General features: G+C 52.1%; 8 protein-coding genes across 8 annotated transcripts; 3 read left to right on the top strand and 5 right to left on the bottom strand.

Annotated features, from left to right (window-relative positions):
• Positions 1 to 445: 445 nt before the first annotated feature.
• On the bottom strand, positions 446 to 1,507 carry ALTATR162_LOCUS842 (uncharacterized protein; the record flags this gene model as incomplete). The annotated part of the gene is made up of 1 exon (XM_043308436.1): positions 446 to 1,507. The coding sequence occupies one exon, from the start codon at positions 1,505 to 1,507 to the stop codon at positions 446 to 448; it is 1,062 nt and encodes a 353-aa protein (XP_043164371.1).
• A 620-nt stretch (positions 1,508 to 2,127) lies between these two features.
• On the bottom strand, positions 2,128 to 3,306 carry ALTATR162_LOCUS843 (uncharacterized protein; the record flags this gene model as incomplete). The annotated part of the gene is made up of 3 exons (XM_043308437.1): positions 2,128 to 2,725; positions 2,772 to 3,031; positions 3,085 to 3,306. The coding sequence occupies 3 exons, from the start codon at positions 3,304 to 3,306 to the stop codon at positions 2,128 to 2,130; spliced, it is 1,080 nt and encodes a 359-aa protein (XP_043164372.1).
• Positions 3,307 to 3,729: 423 nt separating this feature from the next.
• On the top strand, positions 3,730 to 5,433 carry ALTATR162_LOCUS844 (uncharacterized protein; the record flags this gene model as incomplete). Its single annotated transcript, XM_043308438.1, has 2 exons — positions 3,730 to 3,870; positions 4,045 to 5,433. The coding sequence occupies 2 exons, from the start codon at positions 3,730 to 3,732 to the stop codon at positions 5,431 to 5,433; spliced, it is 1,530 nt and encodes a 509-aa protein (XP_043164373.1).
• Positions 5,434 to 5,705: 272 nt separating this feature from the next.
• Positions 5,706 to 6,392, bottom strand: ALTATR162_LOCUS845 (uncharacterized protein; the record flags this gene model as incomplete). The annotated part of the gene is made up of 4 exons (XM_043308439.1): positions 5,706 to 5,773; positions 5,821 to 5,929; positions 5,979 to 6,168; positions 6,220 to 6,392. 4 exons carry the CDS (start codon positions 6,390 to 6,392, stop codon positions 5,706 to 5,708), a joined length of 540 nt encoding a protein of 179 aa, XP_043164374.1.
• Positions 6,393 to 7,315: 923 nt separating this feature from the next.
• Positions 7,316 to 13,320, top strand: ALTATR162_LOCUS846 (uncharacterized protein; the record flags this gene model as incomplete). Its single annotated transcript, XM_043308440.1, has 3 exons — positions 7,316 to 7,752; positions 7,809 to 13,206; positions 13,258 to 13,320. 3 exons carry the CDS (start codon positions 7,316 to 7,318, stop codon positions 13,318 to 13,320), a joined length of 5,898 nt encoding a protein of 1,965 aa, XP_043164375.1.
• A 404-nt stretch (positions 13,321 to 13,724) lies between these two features.
• ALTATR162_LOCUS847 (uncharacterized protein) lies at positions 13,725 to 15,288 on the top strand (the record flags this gene model as incomplete). Its single annotated transcript, XM_043308441.1, has 2 exons — positions 13,725 to 13,948; positions 14,007 to 15,288. The coding sequence occupies 2 exons, from the start codon at positions 13,725 to 13,727 to the stop codon at positions 15,286 to 15,288; spliced, it is 1,506 nt and encodes a 501-aa protein (XP_043164376.1).
• A 308-nt stretch (positions 15,289 to 15,596) lies between these two features.
• Positions 15,597 to 16,544, bottom strand: ALTATR162_LOCUS848 (uncharacterized protein; the record flags this gene model as incomplete). The annotated part of the gene is made up of 4 exons (XM_043308442.1): positions 15,597 to 15,859; positions 15,914 to 16,275; positions 16,326 to 16,414; positions 16,464 to 16,544. The coding sequence occupies 4 exons, from the start codon at positions 16,542 to 16,544 to the stop codon at positions 15,597 to 15,599; spliced, it is 795 nt and encodes a 264-aa protein (XP_043164377.1).
• Positions 16,545 to 20,376: 3,832 nt separating this feature from the next.
• On the bottom strand, positions 20,377 to 21,363 carry ALTATR162_LOCUS849 (uncharacterized protein; the record flags this gene model as incomplete). Its single annotated transcript, XM_043308443.1, has 1 exon — positions 20,377 to 21,363. The coding sequence occupies one exon, from the start codon at positions 21,361 to 21,363 to the stop codon at positions 20,377 to 20,379; it is 987 nt and encodes a 328-aa protein (XP_043164378.1).
• Between the last annotated feature and the right edge of the window lie 423 nt (positions 21,364 to 21,786).

Consider the following 21,786-nt stretch of genomic DNA (forward strand, 5'->3'; position numbering starts at 1 on the left):
CTGTGTGACGGTATCTATTCAAATTGACGCGCCACGAAGACTAGTGGCTATCTACATCAGTCCACACACGCTCTCGCGATCCTACAAGACGACTTGTACTGTCCATTTCAGGGTCACAATAGGAATAGTCTTTCAACCACAATAACGCAACTATATCCTTCCAACAACAGATAGTTCATCCTGGCGTGTTCCACACTTGCTTATTCAATACTTTCGCTGCGCGCCGTATAAAGCTAATCCGGCCGCATTGTAGTGACCGCGCCACATCGCATCCCGGGTACCTGTGTAGCAGCTGGTCGTACCCCAGTGTCGGGTGGGAACAGGCTAAATGCTTACAGGGGTGGATAATGCCACCATGGGGCCGCTAATTTTACCACGCTCAAGTTCGAGTCGGCGTAGTCGACATCCAAGGCGCGTAAACCGGTTGCGTTGTGAATCGATGTAGTCAGCTGTGTAAAGCAGCATTCGCGAGTTGTATCCTCCTCCCGTGGCCCCCATATATCCATGCAACCGCGTCGGCCATGTCGTTGTGGTATGGTATCCATCCTGCGTGGTGTAAGCTAGTTTTCTCCATAATGCTGATTCCAGAATACTGTTTACCTTCGGGAGCAAAGCGACCTGATTCTTTTCCTTTCAACTCCTTCCAAGTCTTCTTTCCAGCGAGTCCAAGCTGCACAGCTCTTGACCTCTTGCCTCTCTTCGCAACAATCCTCACTTCGCCTTTCATGTCCTGCTCCGGTCCCGCGATGCGCCAATTCTCGTTGACTTCGTGGCCTGGCTTTGCTGTCCAGAGCTGCATGGTACGTCCGTCTTCTGTCTTCTCGTCCCCGGTTGCCGTATTCTGTGCATAAGGAACGATGTACATCTTGACCTCTGCGCCGTACTCCTCTCCATCGCGTTCTTTGATGAGTGCATCCCAGTTCTCAGGTTGCGCCGATCGTTTACGCCGGTGGTCATAGCCTGATGCGATAAAATCGGTACATGGGGTGATATATGTCAATTCTTTCCAAGCATCGCTTTTCAGGAGAGTCTCAATGTCGAAGTAAGTTGTGACATCTCGCCAACCATCGCCCAGACCGAAACCATGCCAGCAATCCTCCACAACCAACGTATCCAGACAAAGGCCGGGAAGCAGAGTGAGCGCATTGGCGGCATAGTAAGTAGGGTAGTACTGCGAGTTTCCTGAGGCGTACAGTGGGAAGGGATACGCGCGAACTCGAACGTGGCGGAGGCGCGTCAACACACTCTGATCAACAGAGAGAAGTGTCTCGAGTAGATTTTCTGTGCCGCGGAAATGGAGAGTGCAATTGAGCGGAAGATGGCGATGCGCCTCAGCGAAGATCCGGCGACAGCTGAGCAGAAGCGCTATGCGATTATAGGACTCTGAGTCGCCGCTTGGGGCACTGGCATGTTCGAAGCCATGTCGAATGGTGTAGCTGCTAAAGAGGAAGCCGTATATGAGTTCGCGCAGCTCAACAGGTATTGTCAGAAGGTTTGGGGTATTCATGGTGTTGTTGACACTGTTGTCGCGCCAGCAATTGATGCCGGATGCTACAAGCGCGCGGTGCCTTGCTTATAGGGAAAACGAGAGTTGCCAAACAAGTTGCTGATAAGAAGTAGTCTATCTCAGAATTTGGTAGCCGGGCCCATTCAAGTGGTACTGCAGCGTAAGCGGTGTCACTGGTAGATAAGCAAGCCCAGGTTACATGCTCTGGGTCCGACGACAGCTGTCATCGCAGCCCGATGCTGCGGAACACGCGGATTATAAGTCATGTTCAGCTCACATCCCGGCTGAAGCTCCCTGGCAACGGCTGGTATTCCGGGGGTGAGATGACGTTTGATGCTCTTCGATGCGCTAAGAGGGAGCTAGCACATGTCCGAGGTGTCGCATGCTCGGTAGCAAACCATAAACGGTCAAGACACGGGCGGGCCATTAGATGCGCATATGTACACGTGCCACGATAGCGCAAGATCGACATGCATTACAAGATATGGTTTGCTGTGGAATGAATATTGGTTGACGAATAGAATGCTTTGTCTTGGGTATCTTCGATGCTCGCTCAAGTTCAGATCTGCCTTGTTGTATGGCCTGCGAGGACTTTGCGCCATATACTGCATAGGTTGCGCTCAGTCTGACTTGGACCGCCCACGGGTCCGCTGCTGTTCCTCTTGCAGCTTCTTCTGCTGCCACTGCCATTCTACCAACACAGGCAAAAACTGCCACAAGTCGAACTCCGGCCACAGGCACTTGAGAAACACAATGGACGTGTTCTCGTGGGCTTGCCACAGCATGAAGTCGCTCAGCCGCTCTACGCCAGAGGTACGGATTAGCAGATCGAGGGGCGGAGCATCAGCCGTCATCATGTTGTCGTTCAGAGTCTGAGCGCTAATCGACTCTGAATCTAGAAACGTCGGCCCATTATGCAAGTCATCCTTTTCTGGCGAATTGATGGCGGTCGAAGTTGACGAGGAGCGCCCATCGTCAGCTGAAGTCGCTTCCTTAGACGAGGGCGACGCCGGCCGCGAATCGGGCTGTTCCGCTACACCTTCCGTATCCTCCAACATTTGCTTGCGAATATGTTGGGTGATGTGCGATTCAGAAAAGGTTCGCTTAGAAGGTGTAGGCAGGTTGTGTATCGGCGTGCTGTACGTCTCGACAGTCTTCATGACTGCGGTCGTGATTTCGTGCCGTGACGTGTAGGGAAAGCAGACGTTGAGAACAGCTCTGATCATGGTCAGCAATGCGCTTCATGAAGCACCAGGTAACATACTTCTTGTTGTGTGCTGTCATTGCAACAGCCTTGTCAACAGCCATCAGTACATCCGGGCTGATGAGCTCGCGCTGCCCCAGCACCCGAACGGATGCGCCATAGCGATCTAGCAAAGCTCCGTGCTCGGCCAATTGTTGCAGCTTCACCTTTGCCATGGACATGAGCGCATCGACTTCATGCTTCGACCGCTTGAAGTTCTCTATACTGAATGCGTAGATGGTGACCACCTTGACGCCAGTTTTGTAGCAGACTTCGAGGATCTGGTAGGCTTGTTAGCATGATAGCGCAACACTCTAATTCGAGTCATCCATACCCTCGCTAACGACTCAAACCCAAGGTTGTGTCCTTCTACCGTCTCAATGTGGTGGTTCCGCGCAAATCGCCTGTTACCATCCATCACGAACGCGACATGTTGGGGGATAGGGCCTTGCTTCAGCGACCCAATAAGAAGCTCTCGTAGCTGCCTGACTGTCCATGCGACGGGCGGTGAGGTCGCAAACCACTTGTGTATACGGGAGTCGTGGAGGGAGCCCATGGTGAATATTGTTGAGGTACTTGGCTTAGGTCTGTAGGAGCTTCGGAATTTCGAGGGGAGTGCAACGTGGTTTTCTATGACAAAACGGGGGAACGTTTCTATGCAATTGTGTTACAATAGTCAGAGTATCATGCTGTATAAGAATTGAGGTCAGTGGTAAGATGCTACGTAACAAACTCAAGGCGCAGCGAGCCGTGACGCGACTCCCAAGCAATGGAGCATCGGGTGGCTCCTGCGGCGGTGAGTGGCTGGAGAGGTGACTAAGCGTGGCGCGGCCTAACCGTCGCTTCCGAAACTGCATTCCTTGCCGAGTTTCCGTCCATCTTTCTTCTTTCCCGACTGCGAGCCTCACTTGCCGCGTCATCATTGCTGCGCTCTTCTGCCCTGCAGTAGCATCACACCCATCTCTTTACTAACTTTGCCATGGCTGAAGAGGCTCAGAGCAACGTGACGGAGCTCGCTGAGCAGCTCGCTGAAGGCTTTGCTGCACTGAGTGGAGAATACCAGGTTTTATTCGATCAGCAAAAACAGCTCGAAAGCAAGCTCTCCTGGGCTAAGCAACAGGTACGTGATGACTTTTCGCAAGCCTCCCCCTCCTATGATGATACACTTTAGCTCTAGACCTGCAGCTGCACTCGCGGCTTTGACAGACAACAACCATTATCATGTACTGATCCGGACAACTACTATACATCTCCAGCACACAACATTCTTTATGGCACCGCTGACGATAAACAGTATCTTGACCTGCTGAAACGCTTCACACCCAATACGTTGTCGCAAGACCACCTTAATTTCCTGCAAGATCTTGAGCGCGTTGGAGACGAACAACCTCGGATACATTTGAATTTGGTGGAGCAGTTGGCACATAGCGATGATGTAGAGCGCAAGAGCAGAGCACTGGTTATCCAGAAGGCCGAGGAGGCTGCTGTCAAGCTGCATGCTCCTGAGAATGTTAGCAGTGTAAAAATATGGAGTGGTCCGTCCGCAGACAAACCCGCCTCGTTACCTGAGATACAGACCAATAGAGCCACATCACCTATAGAGAAAGACTTCACTGTTGCTGGAACACCTAGTAAACTCGCCTGTCCCTTCGCATCCGGCAGTGGCAGAGGCAGCCCGCTTGCCACACCACGTAGCTCGACGTCTCGATTAAGCGTACGTGGTCGGAGATCAAAACGCCCCTCGTTCACCGACCCTATCCGCGCCGAAATATGCAGCAACAATCCTGCTTCTGTAACTGCCTCGGTAGCGGCATCTGGCTCCGCTGCCGTCTGTCCTATACGATTCCTCGACCAACATAATCCGGAAGAGGTGGCTAAATACTTTGAGAAACACAAGCATGAGCTACCCAGAAGCCATGAGGTCTGCATCACGCGCTTCCAGAGTAATCAAGAGAGCATAGAGCAGCTAGATCGCAAGTATGGCAATCTGGTCAATATGATCCAGGGCTTGGGGCAGAAGCACCAGGTGTGGCTTCCTGAAGATCCTGACGACGCCATCGAAGAAGAGCCGGAGGCAGAGCTTCACTTGAGCACCGACGCAAAGGCTGACACCAAGGTTCAAAACTGGGCATCTGCTGTTTCGGCAAGTCTCCACGACGGTACCCCGCCGCCTGAGGAAGAGTCAGAAGAACACGCGCTGGACGAGACAAGGACCGCACACTTTGACCGGCCGCTAAAAGAAGTTAGGGTTGGCGAATCACCAAGTCGGCCCTGGGGCATCTCGATTCCTGCAAAATACACCAACGCAGAGAGCTCGTCCTCGGTGGGCTCTGTACCAACAGCGTCCCCGCAACTACCCCTTGATACTGGTCGTCCGATTGGCGAGACGCCTCAAAAGACTGGCAAATGCCCTATCGATCACCGTGCGATGATGGGACAAACACCTCAACATCCTGATGCGCCACAGTTTGGTTTACCGCCGCAACCTCGGGCTCCAACCACACATGTACCACCCACAGAACGTCCCCCACAGCCTCCCGCTCCAGAACAACCCCCGAGAGAGCCCGAGGGCCCGAAGTTGGTACCGCAGATGGTGTTCAATGGACCTGTCTTTCTGGGCTACCCGCCCGAACAGTTGGCTATACTATTGCAGAACAGTAACCTTGGCGCGGCAATGCGGTAGTCATGAAACACCGTACACATTTTCGATCCGCTGGCTAGTTGCTTGAGGTATTGTATCGTACTAGAAGGTAGGCTCGAACAGCTGCTTGCCTCACAACTACGCGTCACAATCGTCTTTTGGTGTTGTTATGCTTCTTCTCGCGCACTTTCGTCTATCGTCACTACGTCATGCAGCCATCGATTCTGATTTTCCAAAGGTCCTGCGAGTCGATCTTTCTACCTCTTCTGGCCAGCCATCTGGCAGTTGTTATTTGTGCGATCCAGCAACTATCTTCATTTCTTCTTCAGATCTGCCATCCACGTCCGTACGCCCTTTGCGCTATCGTGTGCCGCGCGAAACACTAAATCGCCATTAGCGGCCGCATGGTCAAATCAGGTCGTTACTTACACTGCCGCTCGTTCTCATCCAGACCTCGCATGAAGTCGGCGCCTTCGCCTAGTGCACCTCGTGGGTTATGGGCTTGATCTGCTATGAGAGCAGCCCTAGCCTTGAATGTCTATGCGGGTTAGCATGATACCGTTGCACCGACCCAGAACAGAACTCACTTCGCTTAGTACCTCGATCATTTCTTCCTCCTCAAACAGCTCCAGGATTCGTGCGCCGAGGTTGTAGAAGTGCGGGGCGAGAGCTCGTAGATCGACAGTTCTCGGGTCAGCTTTAAGGGCGTTCAAGACGCGCGGCGATAGGGCGGACGGAGGGTCGATGGTCACAAGAGAGGATGTATTTAGACTTTGACTGTAGATATTGTAAACATGGAATGCACATATGATGCGAACCGTTATTTACCTCAGTGCAAGCATTTCGCCCAGCCATAGTGGAAGCTCGACTTTTGAACCCTGCTTCATATCGCCGCTCATGTTGCCCTCAAGATAGCCGAGGCCAGGAACGGTAAGCTCGAAAGTACAGGGTACCTTCTGGGCATCCGTAAGGATGGCATCTACGTCGTAGTAGGAACTCATCCTCTACTGAAGCAGTTCGGTTAGTTGGAAACAGTATACAAATACGAAAGCTTTTTTATCCTCTCAGCCGACATGCTGCGGTGCTAGATGAAAGAGCATCGGAGACGATCCCTGTACGAGGCAACAGACGTGTCGCGTGTCGTGCCAACAGCCTTGCATCAGGACGAATATGCAAGGAGATGAAAGCGCGGGCAGAAGAATGAAGGACGAATGCAGCCCTGAAAATGGGAACAGGGCGGGAAAGAGGCAAAAAGCAGGTCAAAAGAGGATAGAAACGTGTAGCTTACTGCGTAGTCGCCTTCTCTCTGTATTGCGCGTCCTTGAGTGCCTGGCGGAAGTCCGACGGTATATAGCGCGTTCCGTCCGAATGTGATGAATCACCTCGCACCTGCCTCTCAGCAGCGCGTACAAGTCTCTTGGGATTAATCGAGTGAATTCACTGTTCCGTGCAAGTTGGGCTGCGACTGCGACTGCGTCTCTTCACCCCACGATCTCGAGGTTGCTGCCGCCGCGCATTCGCCTAAGGCTGCAGGGTTGGAGCTCCCAGCTAGATGTCATCAGGACGAGGCGCCGGATACCCACATGAACCACTCGCTCCGTCAGCCATTGTACCCGACTACATCTCCACCCGCATTCACATCAACCACTGGAAAGTACTATATACGGCGCATTTGTAGAGTAAGTAGCGCGCAAAAGAACCCACTACTAACCCCACGTGCAGTGATTACTCGTCACTACACAGCGTATCCACGACTATTCACTCAACCACATGCTGACTCTTTGCGTTCACAGTCAATCCGCCTTGTCCGCCCTCGACTGTGAATAGGTAGCTGCACATTGATGACTGCGCATTTACAAGACTCCTCCCTCCACTGCGCCCTGGGCACACGCCTCACAACCCCCACCCACCACCAACCGGCATCATGGCGGTCAGCGAACGAATATCGCAGCTCATGAGCGCTCTCGACACTGGTACCGGTCCCGATACCTCTCGTGCCACCTCGCCGGGCAGCGACTGGCGGCAGCCGAATGGCGGCGTCAATGGCGCAGACGACAGGCGCCGTCCACGTACATTCCCCTACTTCGAATACCTCCCATACCAGACCGAAGACCAGAGCGATCGCGAACAGAGCCTAAACACATGTCTAAAGCACCTCTACATTGCCGTCTCGGCAGGAGACTTCGCGCCGGGCGCTGTACATTGGACGCGCGAGATTCGAGGCTGGCTGTCACTCAAGTTCGACCTTCCCCGCAGCACGCGCGTGAAGCTGGTGAAGCTCTACTATGAGCTGGCATTGGCTCCGGGGCTGGACTATCTCGTGGCAGAGCGCTTTGCAAGCATGTTCATGGTCTTGACCAAGTAAGTGGCACCGGTATTAGGGTCTGGGTGATGGGTGGAGACTGACATGTAGACAGGCGTAAACATTACCTACGACCCGGCAAAGACCTGATACTCGACTGGCGGCCGCTGTATAGAGAGCTGAAAATGTTCGTCCTGCCTTCAGAATCCGGAGGCTCCCACCCACCAAACGTGAAGCGCAACATTCGCACCTTGACAAAGATGTGCACTTTTGCGCAGTCATACTTCGATCCCAAGGAGATACCGGCCATAATGGAAGAACTTCTGCCTTTCTTCAGCACGTCCTTCAGCGAGAATGCATTCGTGGTTGTGGGCCTGATGAACTTGCTCTTCCCAACTCATCCCGCACCAGAGGATATGCAGCAGCTGTTGCCTCAAGAATACCTCCCGACCTTCTTCCATCTATGGTCGCTCGTCAACCGGTCGCGGCTCTTCGACGCACACTATATCGATACACTGTCGAGATTGTCTAGGGACAACCTGACCGCGGCGCATGTACCCTTCTCACAGTATGGAGTGTTTACCGGCGAGCAGTCATCTCAGATCTTCACAGCCATCCTGCGGCTGCTGGAAATTCCAGTTGGGCAAGCGACGTCGCCATACAGCAGTACGGTGGATCTCGGTGCAGGTCTGGCTGTGATGCTTGACCGTGACCCGCGGAAGCACCCATCAACACACCACATTGCCCGTATTATTGCCATGTCGTTATCTCCTGCCTGTGCAGAGCACTCCGACTCCATTCTGACCAAGCTCGAAGGGCTCATCCAGGCTGTGGAGACTTTCTTCCATCCATCCAATTCGGGTAGCTGGACTAGACCTCTGGCACAATTTGTATACTACCTGGCCGACATATTTGTGCTGCGGTGGAATCGAGAACACAGTGGTGAGATGGACGTGCCGGAGGAGAGGAAGCTGAACGATGCAGTCAAGAGGCGCTTCGTACTCTGTTTACGAGAGGTCACATTCATGGGCATCTTCTCCAAGAGCGACAAAGCTGTGCAATACGCCTTGTCCACATTACAGAGCTTGGCACATCTTGAGCCGAACTTGATCCTCCCGGGCGCATTGCAGCGTATCTACCCCGCAATGCAAGGGCTCGTTGAGGTACATCGCACCATTTCGTCTATACGGGCGTTGCACATGCTCTCCAAGGTCATGGCCAAGACAAAGGGCTTCCGGTGCCACGTTACTTCTGTGCTCGGACTTGCACTCCCTGGTATTGATGCCAACGATCTGGAGAAGACGGTGCATACCTTGCAATACGTCCAAGGTGTATGCTACCTTATCCCATTCCAGGATCTCACAAAAGCCAAGAAGGCGTCAAATGAGGAGATCTCTCGAGATGGAGCATCTACGCCAATGGATGACGCCGGTGGTAACACGGGGCTTGCTGTGGAATGGATTACAGCACAAGTCGAACGATTAGAGAGCGCCAACGGAAACATTGAGATCAACTATGACGAGGAGCTTAGTGACGAGGATGAGGCGTTGATCCTGCGTTCGTCCACGACTGGGCTCAACGAATTTCTGATTACATTTCTTGGTCGCGTTTTTACGCTCTTGGAGAATTTGCCAGATGCATCTAGAGTACGAAGTGGCTCCCCTGAAGAGTATGTGGTCAACCAGCTACCAGCTGCTTTTACGCCGCTCCTTGCTGCCCTCTCTCCCGAGCTCTACGACATTGCACTCGACAAGATTGCGAACTTTATCACAAACCATGTCGTTCACCAAGCCAAAGATGCTATCGCGTTTATCTGCAATAGTCTTGTCAAGATCAACCCTGAGAAGGCCCTGAAGCGTCTGTTACCGCATCTCCTGGCAGGTATCCGTACTGAGATTGATGAGATTGGCGCTGGATCAACGCGAACAACAGGCGCTGAGGTGCTCCCTCGCGACCGTGCGCTTGTCTGGAACCTTTGCATTCTTAGCATGTGTGTTGTCCATGTTGGTGACGCGGTTCTTGAGTGGAAAGACGAACTCTTTGAGATTGCAGAATACATGCAGCAGAAGTGCCGCGGCACGCCCACCGTACACGTTTCTAACTTCATTCATCACTTGCTACTTAACCTTACATGCACCTACACCATCGACTACTCGATCTACGAACAAGACGAGCTTGAACAGGGCTTGTCAACAGAGTCATGGGGTAGGCAGGTCGATATTAAGAAGCTGAACATCCAGTGGCATACACCGAGTTCCGAAGAGATTGATTTCGCTGTCAAGCTTTTCGACACTCACGCCAACAATGCCATGAAGGCACTCAAAGCCCTTACGCAACCAGACTCGCCAATCAAGCGCGAAGGCACCGGCAAAGACTGGTCTGATGAAGTCTCTCGTAACCTTGTTCTGTTGCGTCTGATCATTTCCGGCATCTCAGTCTTGTTCGATGTTCGGCATGATCAAGCCACTGATGGCACCGAGCCTGACGACGACTCCGACGCAGACGCAATGGACACAGAAGGCATTGACGACGATGCTGGATTGGGAGAGGCCGAAGACGAAGAGGTCAAGCCTACCTTCCAGTACGAAGCTGGCTACCCGCTGCGTCGTGGTGATGACAACTACAATCTCATCCATAACCTTCGCGAACAGGTTGGCCAGATGCTGCACAACGTGCATCAATTCTTGATCGAGAAGCAGCCCGATGACGTACCCTGCTTCAACTCGTTGTACAATGCGTACCGGTCGTGGTTCATTGACGTTGGTATCGAGCGATCTGCCCATGTGCTTGACAGGATATCCAGGCTTTTGGAGAATGACGAACGACCTTTCAGATTCAGCGGACTGCGAAAGCAATACCCACGACCTTTACTGGTTCGACGTGCAAACGTCTACCACCTGCAACGATTACGGCACAACGCTAATCCACGACCCAAGACAGATCTCGACATGCTCTTACTGCTTGATCTCGCTGAATCCAGCATTTCCATCTATACTGAGATCCGACGCACCGCGCAGACCGCCAACGAATCAGCGGTTAAGTGCGTGCTGGGCGCTAGGCCTCTTGTCATCCCACCTCTATTAGATGCCTTCGTCAAGGCTGTGGCCGAAAGTGACTACCCTCGCATCAAGGGTGCCATGTTCACACTTCTCTTTGGTAGCCTGGCGAAGACTATCAGCCGCGACTGGCGGTTCACACCCAAGCTCATCAAAGCTTTCATCGAGGTGACCGGTGCCGACAAGCCTTCAGTGCAGAAGCTCGCGACCAATGCTACGTTCCAGATCATGGATATGGGCAAAGCAATGGAGCGTATGGTCATTCTGCCGAAGGAGGTTGTAGAAGCTATCGCATATGCCATCGACTCTAGCGAGGGCGACAGTGTGCACACCAAGGTCACCAAGCGTCGGGATTATATCAAGAAGAAGCGCGCTCGCATCGAGGGCAAGAAGTCTGAGCTATCTAAAGAGCTTGTTCATATTGCCAATACTGAGCACTGGAAGAAGGTTAGTCGAACTGCAGCCATCATCGTCAATCTGGGAATGCGTTACGACAGCATTGCTTCTGACGAGATGATCGACCTCGTCGCAAAGGGTTCCATAGATCAACATCCTAGTCTCCGAGGTCTCTATGCTGGAGCGCTCATTGGCCTATACTCGGTCATTCAGACCCGTGCGATCACCGGGCACAACTACGAAAAGTACTTGCTCAGCGAAGAAGAGCTACCAGATAAGATCTCGGTGCCGACCAAGCCAGAGGATCCGAACTGGACTGAGCAGTACCTTGCATCGTTTGCGCAGCCTGAAGCCAAATACTATGTCGACTTTGATTATCCTGGCTGGCTGGTGTGGAACAAGAGTATGACCGCATTCAAGCCCAATGCGCCGCAGCTATCGTACGATGAAGTCGAGACCGGTGTACGCCAGAAGATCGCGAAACATCTAACTCGATCCTGGTTCTCCAACTACTTCGCCTTCATGAAGCAAGAGCCACGCGACAACAGCGCTGACAGGTTCCGCATGTCAAGCGCCATGGTCTTGACTCACTCGTTCGACCTCGTCTTCTGCGGCCTGACCGAAGCAACATTTGAAGACATCAAAGACCTGACCCAGTCTGTCTACGCCGACGGAAGCGACAAGCATCAGCACCGTGCCACTGCTGAAATTATGGCCGCGTTACTCTCATGTGCACCAGATCTCAAGGCGGATCAGCGTGAGGCGGTTTGGGAGTACGTCTTCCCCATCGTGCGTGGCATCTTCCAAGATGGATTGACCCCTGAAAACTCTGGTTACTGGACTACCTTCCTACATGTTGTATTACAGTCGAAGGATCCACGCCGAGGATGGCCGTTAGTCGACTGGCTGGCTAGCTTCCGCCTTGACATGGAGTCCAATGCCGCCTTCAAGGAGAGCTCCAAAGTGCATCTACTCACGCAATGTATCTGCGACGCGGGTTGGCACTTCCGTCTCGAGAAACCGATCCTGGAGGACTTCATGAAACATCTCGACCATCCGTACAAGGGTGTGCGAGAAGCTATGGGTCAGACCATCGCAAGTATCTTCAGGACGCGTTATCATGAATCGTACAAGGATGTTGACACGCTGATCAAGGCGCAGAAGGACGCTTCCTCGATTGGTGTCCGCCCGTACCAACCTACAGATGAGTTCACCAAGACCATCACTGAGGTCTTCGATCGCCTTGAGGTTTGGCGCCAGGAGCGTCCCGCAGGTCAACAGACACCTTCGTCATACACATCAGGTGGTAAGACAGTTCTCCTCTGGCTCGACTCTACGCTCTCCTCGTACGAGTGTACCTCGCTTGTTAGTTTCTTCCCCGATGTATTCATGGAGCAACTGCTACACATGATGGACATCAAGGAGGATCCCGAACTCCAATCGCTGGCGTATCATGTCTTCCGCCATCTGCCGAACATCCCGCATCGCCAAGGTGAGGATGCAGATTTCATCGCCGCTCTTATTCGCATCGGACGCAATGCGACAAGCTGGCATCAGCGTCTTAGGATCTTGATCAATATCCAGGTCATCTACTTCCGCCGACTCTTCCTCATGAGCGAGCAGCAGCAGCAAAGCATGTTCGACTGCGTTTCCGCCATGCTCTCGGATACCCAGCTCGAGGTGCGCATGGGTGCCGCCACTACCCTATCAGGCATGATCCGTTGTTCGCCCATCGCGTTCCGCGACCGCCAGGTCTCCACGCTAAAGGAGAAGTTCACTAAGCAGCTCAACAAGAACCCGTTGCCAAAGAAGCGCGATGCAGGAACACCGACAACAGAGCAAGGCAAGCTCGTTTTGACCCGCCACGCAGCTGTGCTAGGTCTCGGTGCGCTTATCCAAGCTTTCCCGTACCAGAGCCCTCCGCCAGCCTGGTTGCCTGATGTACTGGCTACGCTGGCTAGGAAGGCTGCAGCCGATCCAGGCATGGTTGGAAAGAGTGTCAAGACTGTTCTAGCAGACTTCAAGAAGACCCGCCAGGATACTTGGCACGTTGATGTTAAGGTAAGTTTTATACTTCAATCGAACTGCGACTCGTACTAACTGTGACCTTAGGCCTTCGAACAAGAGCAATTGGAGGATCTGGAGGGTGTGTTGTGGAAGAGCTACTTCGCATAGACGACGGTCAGGTGAACTGCTGTCCAATGAATTGGACACTGTCAACGACGTTCGGCGATACCATAAACGGCATGCATGTATTATAAGATAGATAGGACAAGTCATGACCATGAGCGATATGAAGAAGCTCTGCATTCATGGCATCTAGCGCAGGCATCCTTTATATAGTCTTGCTTACACAATGAACTTTGTTCCTCAACATGCTTACTCAGTCGCGACCCGATCTTCGCTCCTGAGTTCTTAAAGCCGCAGCTGCCCCTCCCCCACTTAGGAAAGCTCGAGCTGTACCTGCGCTTGACATCATACCCAAACATTTCGACCACCAACAACGCGCAGCTTATTATTGCACGATACACGAGCAACGCACACTCTTTTCCCAATAATTACACACAAACGATCCTGCAATGCCATTAACCGTACTTTCCGACTCGGACGTGCGCACCCTTCTATTACAATTAACCAAGCAAGACATTCTCGACTTGCAGCAAAATCTTGCCGATGCGCTCCATCATTACTCTACCAGTACTGAAGAAGACGACAACAATGGATGTTGTGAGAGTTTCCAGTCTGCAGGGACGAGCTTGAAGAGCAAAGATGGTGGACTGATGACTGTTACGCCAGCAAGCAGGTATACATCTTCTGGAAAGCATGAATAGAGAACAACTGTACGAACTGAACCTTTGCAGCAATGATGGCCTTGGTGTTAAGATAACAACACGACTAGAGTCAGGCTCTTCAGACGCGGCCTCTGTTACTTCATCGATGGACTCGCTCGCCCTTTCTCATCAGTCAACGCCAACGAGTAGGAGTTCGACAACTACCGCTCCAAAATCGAACTCTCTTTCTGCGTTTCAAATTTCTCCATCGAACGCCAGCCTGACTCTGTTCGATCGCTCTGGTAATCCTCGAGCCTTGTTGAATTCCTCGGAGATGACAGCTTTCCGCACCGCCCTTGCAAGTACAATGCTCTTTAAGAAGCGAGCAAACGTACACGATATGGTAGTGTTTGGAGCAGGAAAACAAGCTTACTGGCATATACGTCTAGCGCTTCTCCTACGAGGTGACGACATCCACCACCTCAACATCATAAATCGAGACTTTGAGCGCGTGCACCAACTACTGGAGAAACTATATAACCCACACGTCGAAGCGCCCTCAAACTTCAACCCCGATCCATCCTACGTCCCAACGTACCGGAAAGCACCAGTAGGAGAGGAGCAAGGGCAACAGGACCAGCATCAATATCTTCCCCGCCCCAAGGTACAGATACTCACCCCAGGGCACGGCGAGTATTCACGTCTCCTCCACGCCACTATACGCTCCTCAAGCTGCATCTTCCTCTGCACGCAATCCCCTACACCCCTCTTTCCGGCAGCAATCCTCACAAACCCAGAAGGCCGCAGAAAGGGTCGCTACATAGCAGCTATCGGTTCTCTCTCGCCTCACAGCACAGAACTCCACCCGGACATTATTAAACAAAACGTAGCGCCCGAGCACGGTCACCGTCACTTCCATAAACATGCGCAACAAGGAGGTGCAATTGTGGTGGACAGCGTGGATAGATGCCTAAAGGAAGCTGGAGAAGTTGTGCAAGCAGGTCTGGGTCCTGAACAAGTCGTTGAGATAGGCGAGCTAGTCATGTTGAAGCGCGATGCGGATAGGAGGAGGAGAGAATGCATGGCTGGCAAGGGCATAGAGGCAGAGGGACTGGATGTGGGTGGTGTAGAGTTGGGCGAGTGCGAAATGAATAAGAATGAGAAGAAGAAAGCGAGGAGGGGCAGTAGCAAGGAGAAGGAGAAGCATCATGATGGTGAGGATAAGGCACACAAGAGTCTGATTGAGTGGTTGGTCAAGGGTAACGTGATATACAAGAGCGTGGGACTGGGCCTCACAGATGTGGTGGTTGGTGGCGATCTTGTTCGAATAGCGGATGAGCGCAATATCGGGACAAGGATCGAAAACTTTTAGGGCGAATCGTCGCATCTATCCCCGGAACTAGAACCAGGCTCAGAGCACTTGGACTCATGCGAGTGCAGCTAAATGCGTTGTCCAATGATCGAGCATTAAAGAATGGAAGATGTTAAGAACATGAACATCACAAGCAAACTAATCATGCGAATGGCGTGCGTTATCGTGATTGATTCCAGTCAATGCAGTCGTGTGCCGACCGCTTTTAACCCTCCTAAACTCCGTTGGTATTGTGAACCGACTATATGCAGAGGTAAGAGACACGCCGTAAAGTCATCATGAAATCTTCAAAGCACCTCAAGACCTGCTTAGATCTTGATGGCGCTCTCAACAGCCTTCCTGCGCTTCTCCATGCGGGCGTTGGCCTTGGCACCCATGATACCACCTCCCCAGTGGCGGGAAGCGTCCTTGTGGTGTGACTCGAGGTAACCGTCGTTGACAGCGGTGACGAGCTTCTGGAGCTCGTTCTTGTCCTCGGAGCGGACCTCGGTGAGGGCGAGAACAGCGGCGGTCTTCTGGTGGACGACCGTACCGAGACGGGCCTTACCCTTGACGATAACGTAAGGGACACCTAATGTATGTCAGTGAATGTGCCATATGCAGTTTGCACGTTCTAGTCACTTACCCATCTTCCTGCAAAGAGCAGGGAGGTAGACAACGAGCTCGATGGGGTCGACGTCGTTGGCGATAAGGACGAGGGAAGCCTTCTTGTTCTCAATCAGGCCAACAACGTGGTTGAGACCGTACTTGGCGACGTAGGGCTTCTTGCTGACATCCTCCTTCTTCTTGCCCTCAGAGACGGCGGTAGCCTCCTTGGTGAGACGCTCCTTCTTCTCGGCCTTGGTCTCGGGGCGGTACTTGTTAAGGATTTTGAAAGCCTGGGTGGCGAGGTTACGGTCGGCAACGTGCTGGAACTGGGCAATCGCCGGTGGGACCTTCAAGCGCATGTTGAGGATCTTCTTCTGGCGCTGAAGACGGACGTAAGCGCTACGCGTCGTCAGTATCTACAAGGCACGATTGGTTTGGGGTTTGCTTACGGCCATCTGACCATGCGGCCGACGTTGCGCTGGGGCTGGATGTCCTGACCGATGCCATAGTTGCGAGGACGCTTCTCGATGAGAGGGTTCTGTCGCCCTGTTAGCGCTTGCTATCAAATGTATGTGGAATATGCAGACCTTTTGCTTCTTGGCGGCAGACGACTTAGAAGTGGCCTGGGGGAAAGCCGCAGGCTTCTTTCCGGATCCTTTGGGAGGCATTGTCGAGGCTGTCATAGAGAACAGAAACCATTAGCGAATGTTCATTCACTATAGGTCTGAATCTCGTAAGAGTGAGAGGGCTTTTCAGCCGCTCTACACTCTAGCCATCATTTGTATGCAACATGCTCGTATAGAGACATGCGATTGATATGCTACCGAGCATTCATGGCGAAGATATGCGCTTACCTGGTGTGTTGGCGGCGGTCGACGAAGGTGAGATTGGCGACGGTGGACTTGACGAAACGTTCGAAAGCGGGCGCAAAAGTTGTCGCAACCAAAATCCAGAGAACCGAGTGCGCGCGGGGTGGAAGAAGGTTTCGCCGGCGCTAGTGTTTGCCCAATGGGAGTGTGGCACCTCGCCCTCGACCATCAACCACGACCACTCCGATTGCGGGACAATGAACGCGTTTAGCCTTAGTGGGAAGGGACGGGTCACACAGCTTGTCACCATCTTCTGTTTTTGGAAAGCACTGCTTCTCTTGCTTGCAGCATTTTGCCCAGGTCCTGGATACGACACCTCCGGGCTCATATTGCTCGACGCAAGCTTTCGACGGCACCATGATTTCAGCCTTCTCAATCGATATGAGCGTCTCAATCTCAATCTGCTCCGTTGGGATGCACTGTATTTTGTGAAAGCAGCTGAGCGGGGCCATGTCCACGAGCAAGCGTGGGCCTTCAGTGGAGCTTACTCGCATCTCCTGAGACTAACTGGTCAATGTGAGCGACAGTGGCCTGGTTGTTTGGCACGGCACTGATATCTCCTAGTCATGACTGGCAACATACAGACTTCCTTGCACTACTATGTCCTGGCCGGGATCATCATCTCCAACGTCTGCCACCTCCTCTCTGTGCTAGTGTTGTATCGCCTCTTGACCTTGGTCGTGGAACCGCAACGGCGACAAATCATCCCATTTATTGCCGCTGTCTTGCATATCCTAGCGCCAGCATCCCTATTCATGTGCGCACCGTATGCCGAGGCTCCATTCTCGTTGCTCAATTTTGCAGGCATGCTTCTCTACGCTCAATCGCAGGCTTTAGCTAAAACTGGAATGTCTTCAATTCAAGAAGATCTCCAGAAGCTTGGCTCTGGCCTTTGCTTTGCTGCAGCAACGCTCATGAGAAGCAACGGTCTACTGAGCGGCGTTGTCCTCTTATACGATGTTGCAAGGTATCTGCCCCTCGTGGTGTCTGCGCAATTGAGTATACATGATGTAAGAAGGGCTACTGTCACATGTGTGGCTGGTGGTCTGATAGCGTTGGCTTTCCTTGGGCCGCAGGTTCTAGCATATGCAGAATTTTGTAACCGAGATAGCGGCTCTGGAACCAGGCCGTGGTGTGACAAGAACTTCCCGAGCATTTACTCGTGGGTACAAAGCCACTACTGGTGAGTTACTCCCACACAGCATCTTGCTAGTCTGACCTCTTCTAGGAATGTAGGGCTCTTCCGCTACTGGACTCTACCAAACCTACCACTGTTTCTACTAGCGGCACCGATTTCATGGCTGCTTCTTACGTCGAGTGTCACTATTCTCCGCAGCTTCCAGCGCCCCATGCATGGGCGTCCTGTACCCCGAACTAGTGAAACAGCCAAATCCAGGAACGGAACTTCCGCGATATGCAGGCTACCAGAATTGGCTCTGCCACAACTAATACTGGCTGTAACGGCCGTTACCAGTTTCCACGTCCAGATTGTAAACCGGATTGCTTCCGGTTATCCGGTGTGGTATCTGGTTGTCGCTACGTGGTTGGTAGACTCACAAAGTACGGTTCGCACAGGACAATCGCAAAAGGCAAGATGGTATGTTCAAGGTAGTATCATATATTGCGTAGTGCAAGGGATGCTCTATGCCAACTTCCTCCCACCAGCCTAAGTCTCAAAAAAGGTAATTTCTCCCGGGACAAACCAACGATGCGTTGGCAACGAAATCCTGGAGAAGAAGAGCGAATCATAATACGAGATGGATGGACCATGAGTGTGGAGCGCTAGCCAGATGCAATTGAAAAGGAGAAATACCGATATCACGTTCTTCCTGCCATTCGCATCGCCAATGATTTCATTTCGTCTCGGCAAACAGACATGTTATACAGCCACGTAAGCTTTGTCGCACCTACAAGTCAGTGGCGTAACCCCTGTAATGTACCTGTTGGATGCAGACGCCTAGACAACTAGTACGACATGGTCACTACTAGTGAAAACGCCCATCATGAGACACTATCTTCCCACTACGCACAGTTCGCAGTTCCTACAGTACTCGAGTAGACGAAGACAGTTACTAGAGACGTTATCCATGCGAATCAGCGCCGAATACGAGTAGCAACTCATGAGGGGCAGTTTGAGAATTCGTCGGGCTAAGATTCGTATCTTCTATGTGAAGCTTGACGCCATGGCGGAGGACGAATAGTTGGTTGAGAGGCTGCGGGGTACCTGACATGACCGCAGCCTTACTGCTCGTGTTGCTGCTCAGAAGTTCTGGCCATCACAAGTGTTGAGACAGACACTCCCCAAGGGGGCTTAAAGTCGAATTTTGTAAAGTCATCTGGAGCGGCTGACCTCCCTGTCTAGCCTATCACGGAGCATAAGGCTGGCGGTATCGTACCTGCGTAAGCTATGGACGCCGATCGTCTAGCAGGAGCCCGGATAATCGTCCAACTTTTGGCAATGCGAATCTATGGCGATCTGCTGTGCCAGCATACTATTTCACTTCCAGCAAGATTATATACAACGAACGTCATGAGATTTGAACCCTACTGTAAGAAGCGACATATTGAGCAAGACAGAACATTGCAGTACCGATCGCTTGCCCACATATGACCTACCGTTACTGATATACCACTGATTTTGCGACGACAACTGCGACTTGACAAACGCCAAAACGCCAGTTCGCAACACTAGATAGTACACTAGTCTCTGAGCCAGGCACCTTCGCTTGCGAATAATAACCACTGTCAAGTCTTACATAGGCGCCACCGATACCAGCCAGTATGCCACAACGAAGGTGGGGAGTGGCTTGACAAAGCAGAAAAGAGCCTGAGACTCGGTATCTTTGTCACTAGTCTCTAGGATGACGAGAGCGACTTATAAGGTCTGCTTTAGCCCCTTGATTGGTAGCCGTACCCATCAGCTCAGGACGACCTGCATTCGTTACTAGATCAAAATGAAGCTTTCCACCTTCGCTACCTTTCTCAGCCTCTCTGTTGTTTTGGCAGCAGTTCTCGACACTAGGCAAGAATGCTCTGTGAATGACTGCTCTCGCGCAGTTTGGGGCAACGGCGGACTGTCTCACATTATCCAAGCTGGACAAGACTGCGAAGACTTCCTCACTACGAGTGTCATCTGGAATCCAATGTTGGTAGCCTGTAAAAGTTACTTGAACCCACTAACAAACTAATGCAGCACCACTCTGACGGTCATCACTCGAACAACATCTACCACCACAACACCATGCCCTCCGACTTTAACACCCATCACTACGAGTTCTATAGCGCTTTCTACTTTGTCAGAAGAAGACAAATTATGGATTCGACAGGTTCTGCCAACTGATTGGTCTACAACGACAGTCTATGGTTCGCTGCCTTCCTATGCCACACAAGCCTGTAACTCACAAGCATACTCTTCTGCATGTGGGTGTGCAAGCATCACCGCAGCAATAGTCACCTATCTCGGGACCGTAAGTCTTGTGCTCATGTGGATTTTTTGGTCGATGACTGACCATATATCGCAGACCGTGACCAATACCGCGACCACCACGATTACCAGTGTTTTGACAACTGGGACATCTTGTCCAGTGTTCTCGCCTTCATCTTCGATCAGTTCTTCAGTATCTTCAAGCACTCATACATCTTCTTCAGTGTCCAGCAGTGTCACTGGCAGCACAATCTCAAGCACATTGTCATCCACGAGCATGGGTAGTTCTTCATCAGGCTCGGCTAGATCCTCGTCCAGCACTGAAAGTTCTTCAACATCGTCGACTGAGTCTGACAGCTCCTCGAGCACGCCAACTATTTCTAGCTCTTCCAGCCTTTCCAGTACTTCCTCGACAGCGCCAGCTACATCACCTACCAGTTCGGGTAGCTCGTCTAGTTCTAAAAGCGACGGAGGACCGTCCACCACATCAAGCAGCTCATTCAGCAGTTCCTCGAGTAGTTCGGGCACATCATCATCATCAGTAATGACAAGCGATACATCTACCACACATTCAACTACGTCTTCGAGTAGCTCATCTAGTACTTCAACCGAACCGTCTACTACTTCGAGTGTCTCATCCACGGCATCAAGCGGCTCATCGACTACTTCAGACGAGAATCCTATCACAAGTAGCACGCTTAGCTCTTCCAGTGCTTCACTAACTGCCACTTCAACAAGCTCCTTATCATCCACTACGTCATCGGAGAGCCTTTCCAGCAGCTCTTCTTTGAGCTCATCCGACACTTTGAGCTTCTTGAGCAGTAGTACTTCTTCCGGGAGCTCTAGCAGTAGTTCATCGTTCACTTCTATTAGCAGTTCAAGCGTTTCAGTCACCAGCAGTCCAACGGGCTCGTCCAGCAGCATCGCAACAACCTCAATTAGCAGCACGGAGTCGTCAACCAGCTCAGCTCCGACATCCAGCAACTCAAGTTCTACTACTAGTAGTACGTCATCATCCACTAGCATCACGCCGACCTCTAGTGGTTCGAGCACGTTGGCTAGCAGCAGTTCATCGTCGTCGACCACCAGCACGGAGTCATCCTCCACGTCGTCATTCGGCACTACAATAGTCTCTATAACGACTGATCCGTCGTCGACTACATCCACGACTAGCGCGACACCCAGTCCACCCATCTGCGGTGGTTTTGGCGTTGGTCTCTGTGATGGCGGCTGCCGCGACCTCAAAAATGACCTTCTCCACTGTGGTCGCTGCAATAATGCCTGCGCTGTAGGCAAAGAATGCCTCAACGGAGTGTGCGCATCTTTCGCTTGCGATTCCAATTGCCAGTTCGACCGCCTCTGCGGTTCTGGTAACGCGACTACAACGTGCCGCTGCGCAACGACCATGGAAGGCTCTGGTGTCTGTTATGATAAGTATGCAACTGACTGTACTGACCCTGATGTCGTCCAATGCAGGACGTCAAATAATTGTCCGGTTGGTACGGCTTGTATGCGTAACGTCTGTGACTGTGGAGATACCACCAGGGGAATTTGTGTTGGTACAGCTGGGTGTGGAGATCAGGGGACGAGTATTATGGGAGGAATAGTCACGATTGG

This window comes from Alternaria atra (assembly GCF_907166805.1).
Source record: "Alternaria atra isolate CS162 genome assembly, contig: 21, whole genome shotgun sequence".
Lineage (NCBI taxonomy): Eukaryota > Fungi > Ascomycota > Dothideomycetes > Pleosporales > Pleosporaceae > Alternaria > Alternaria atra.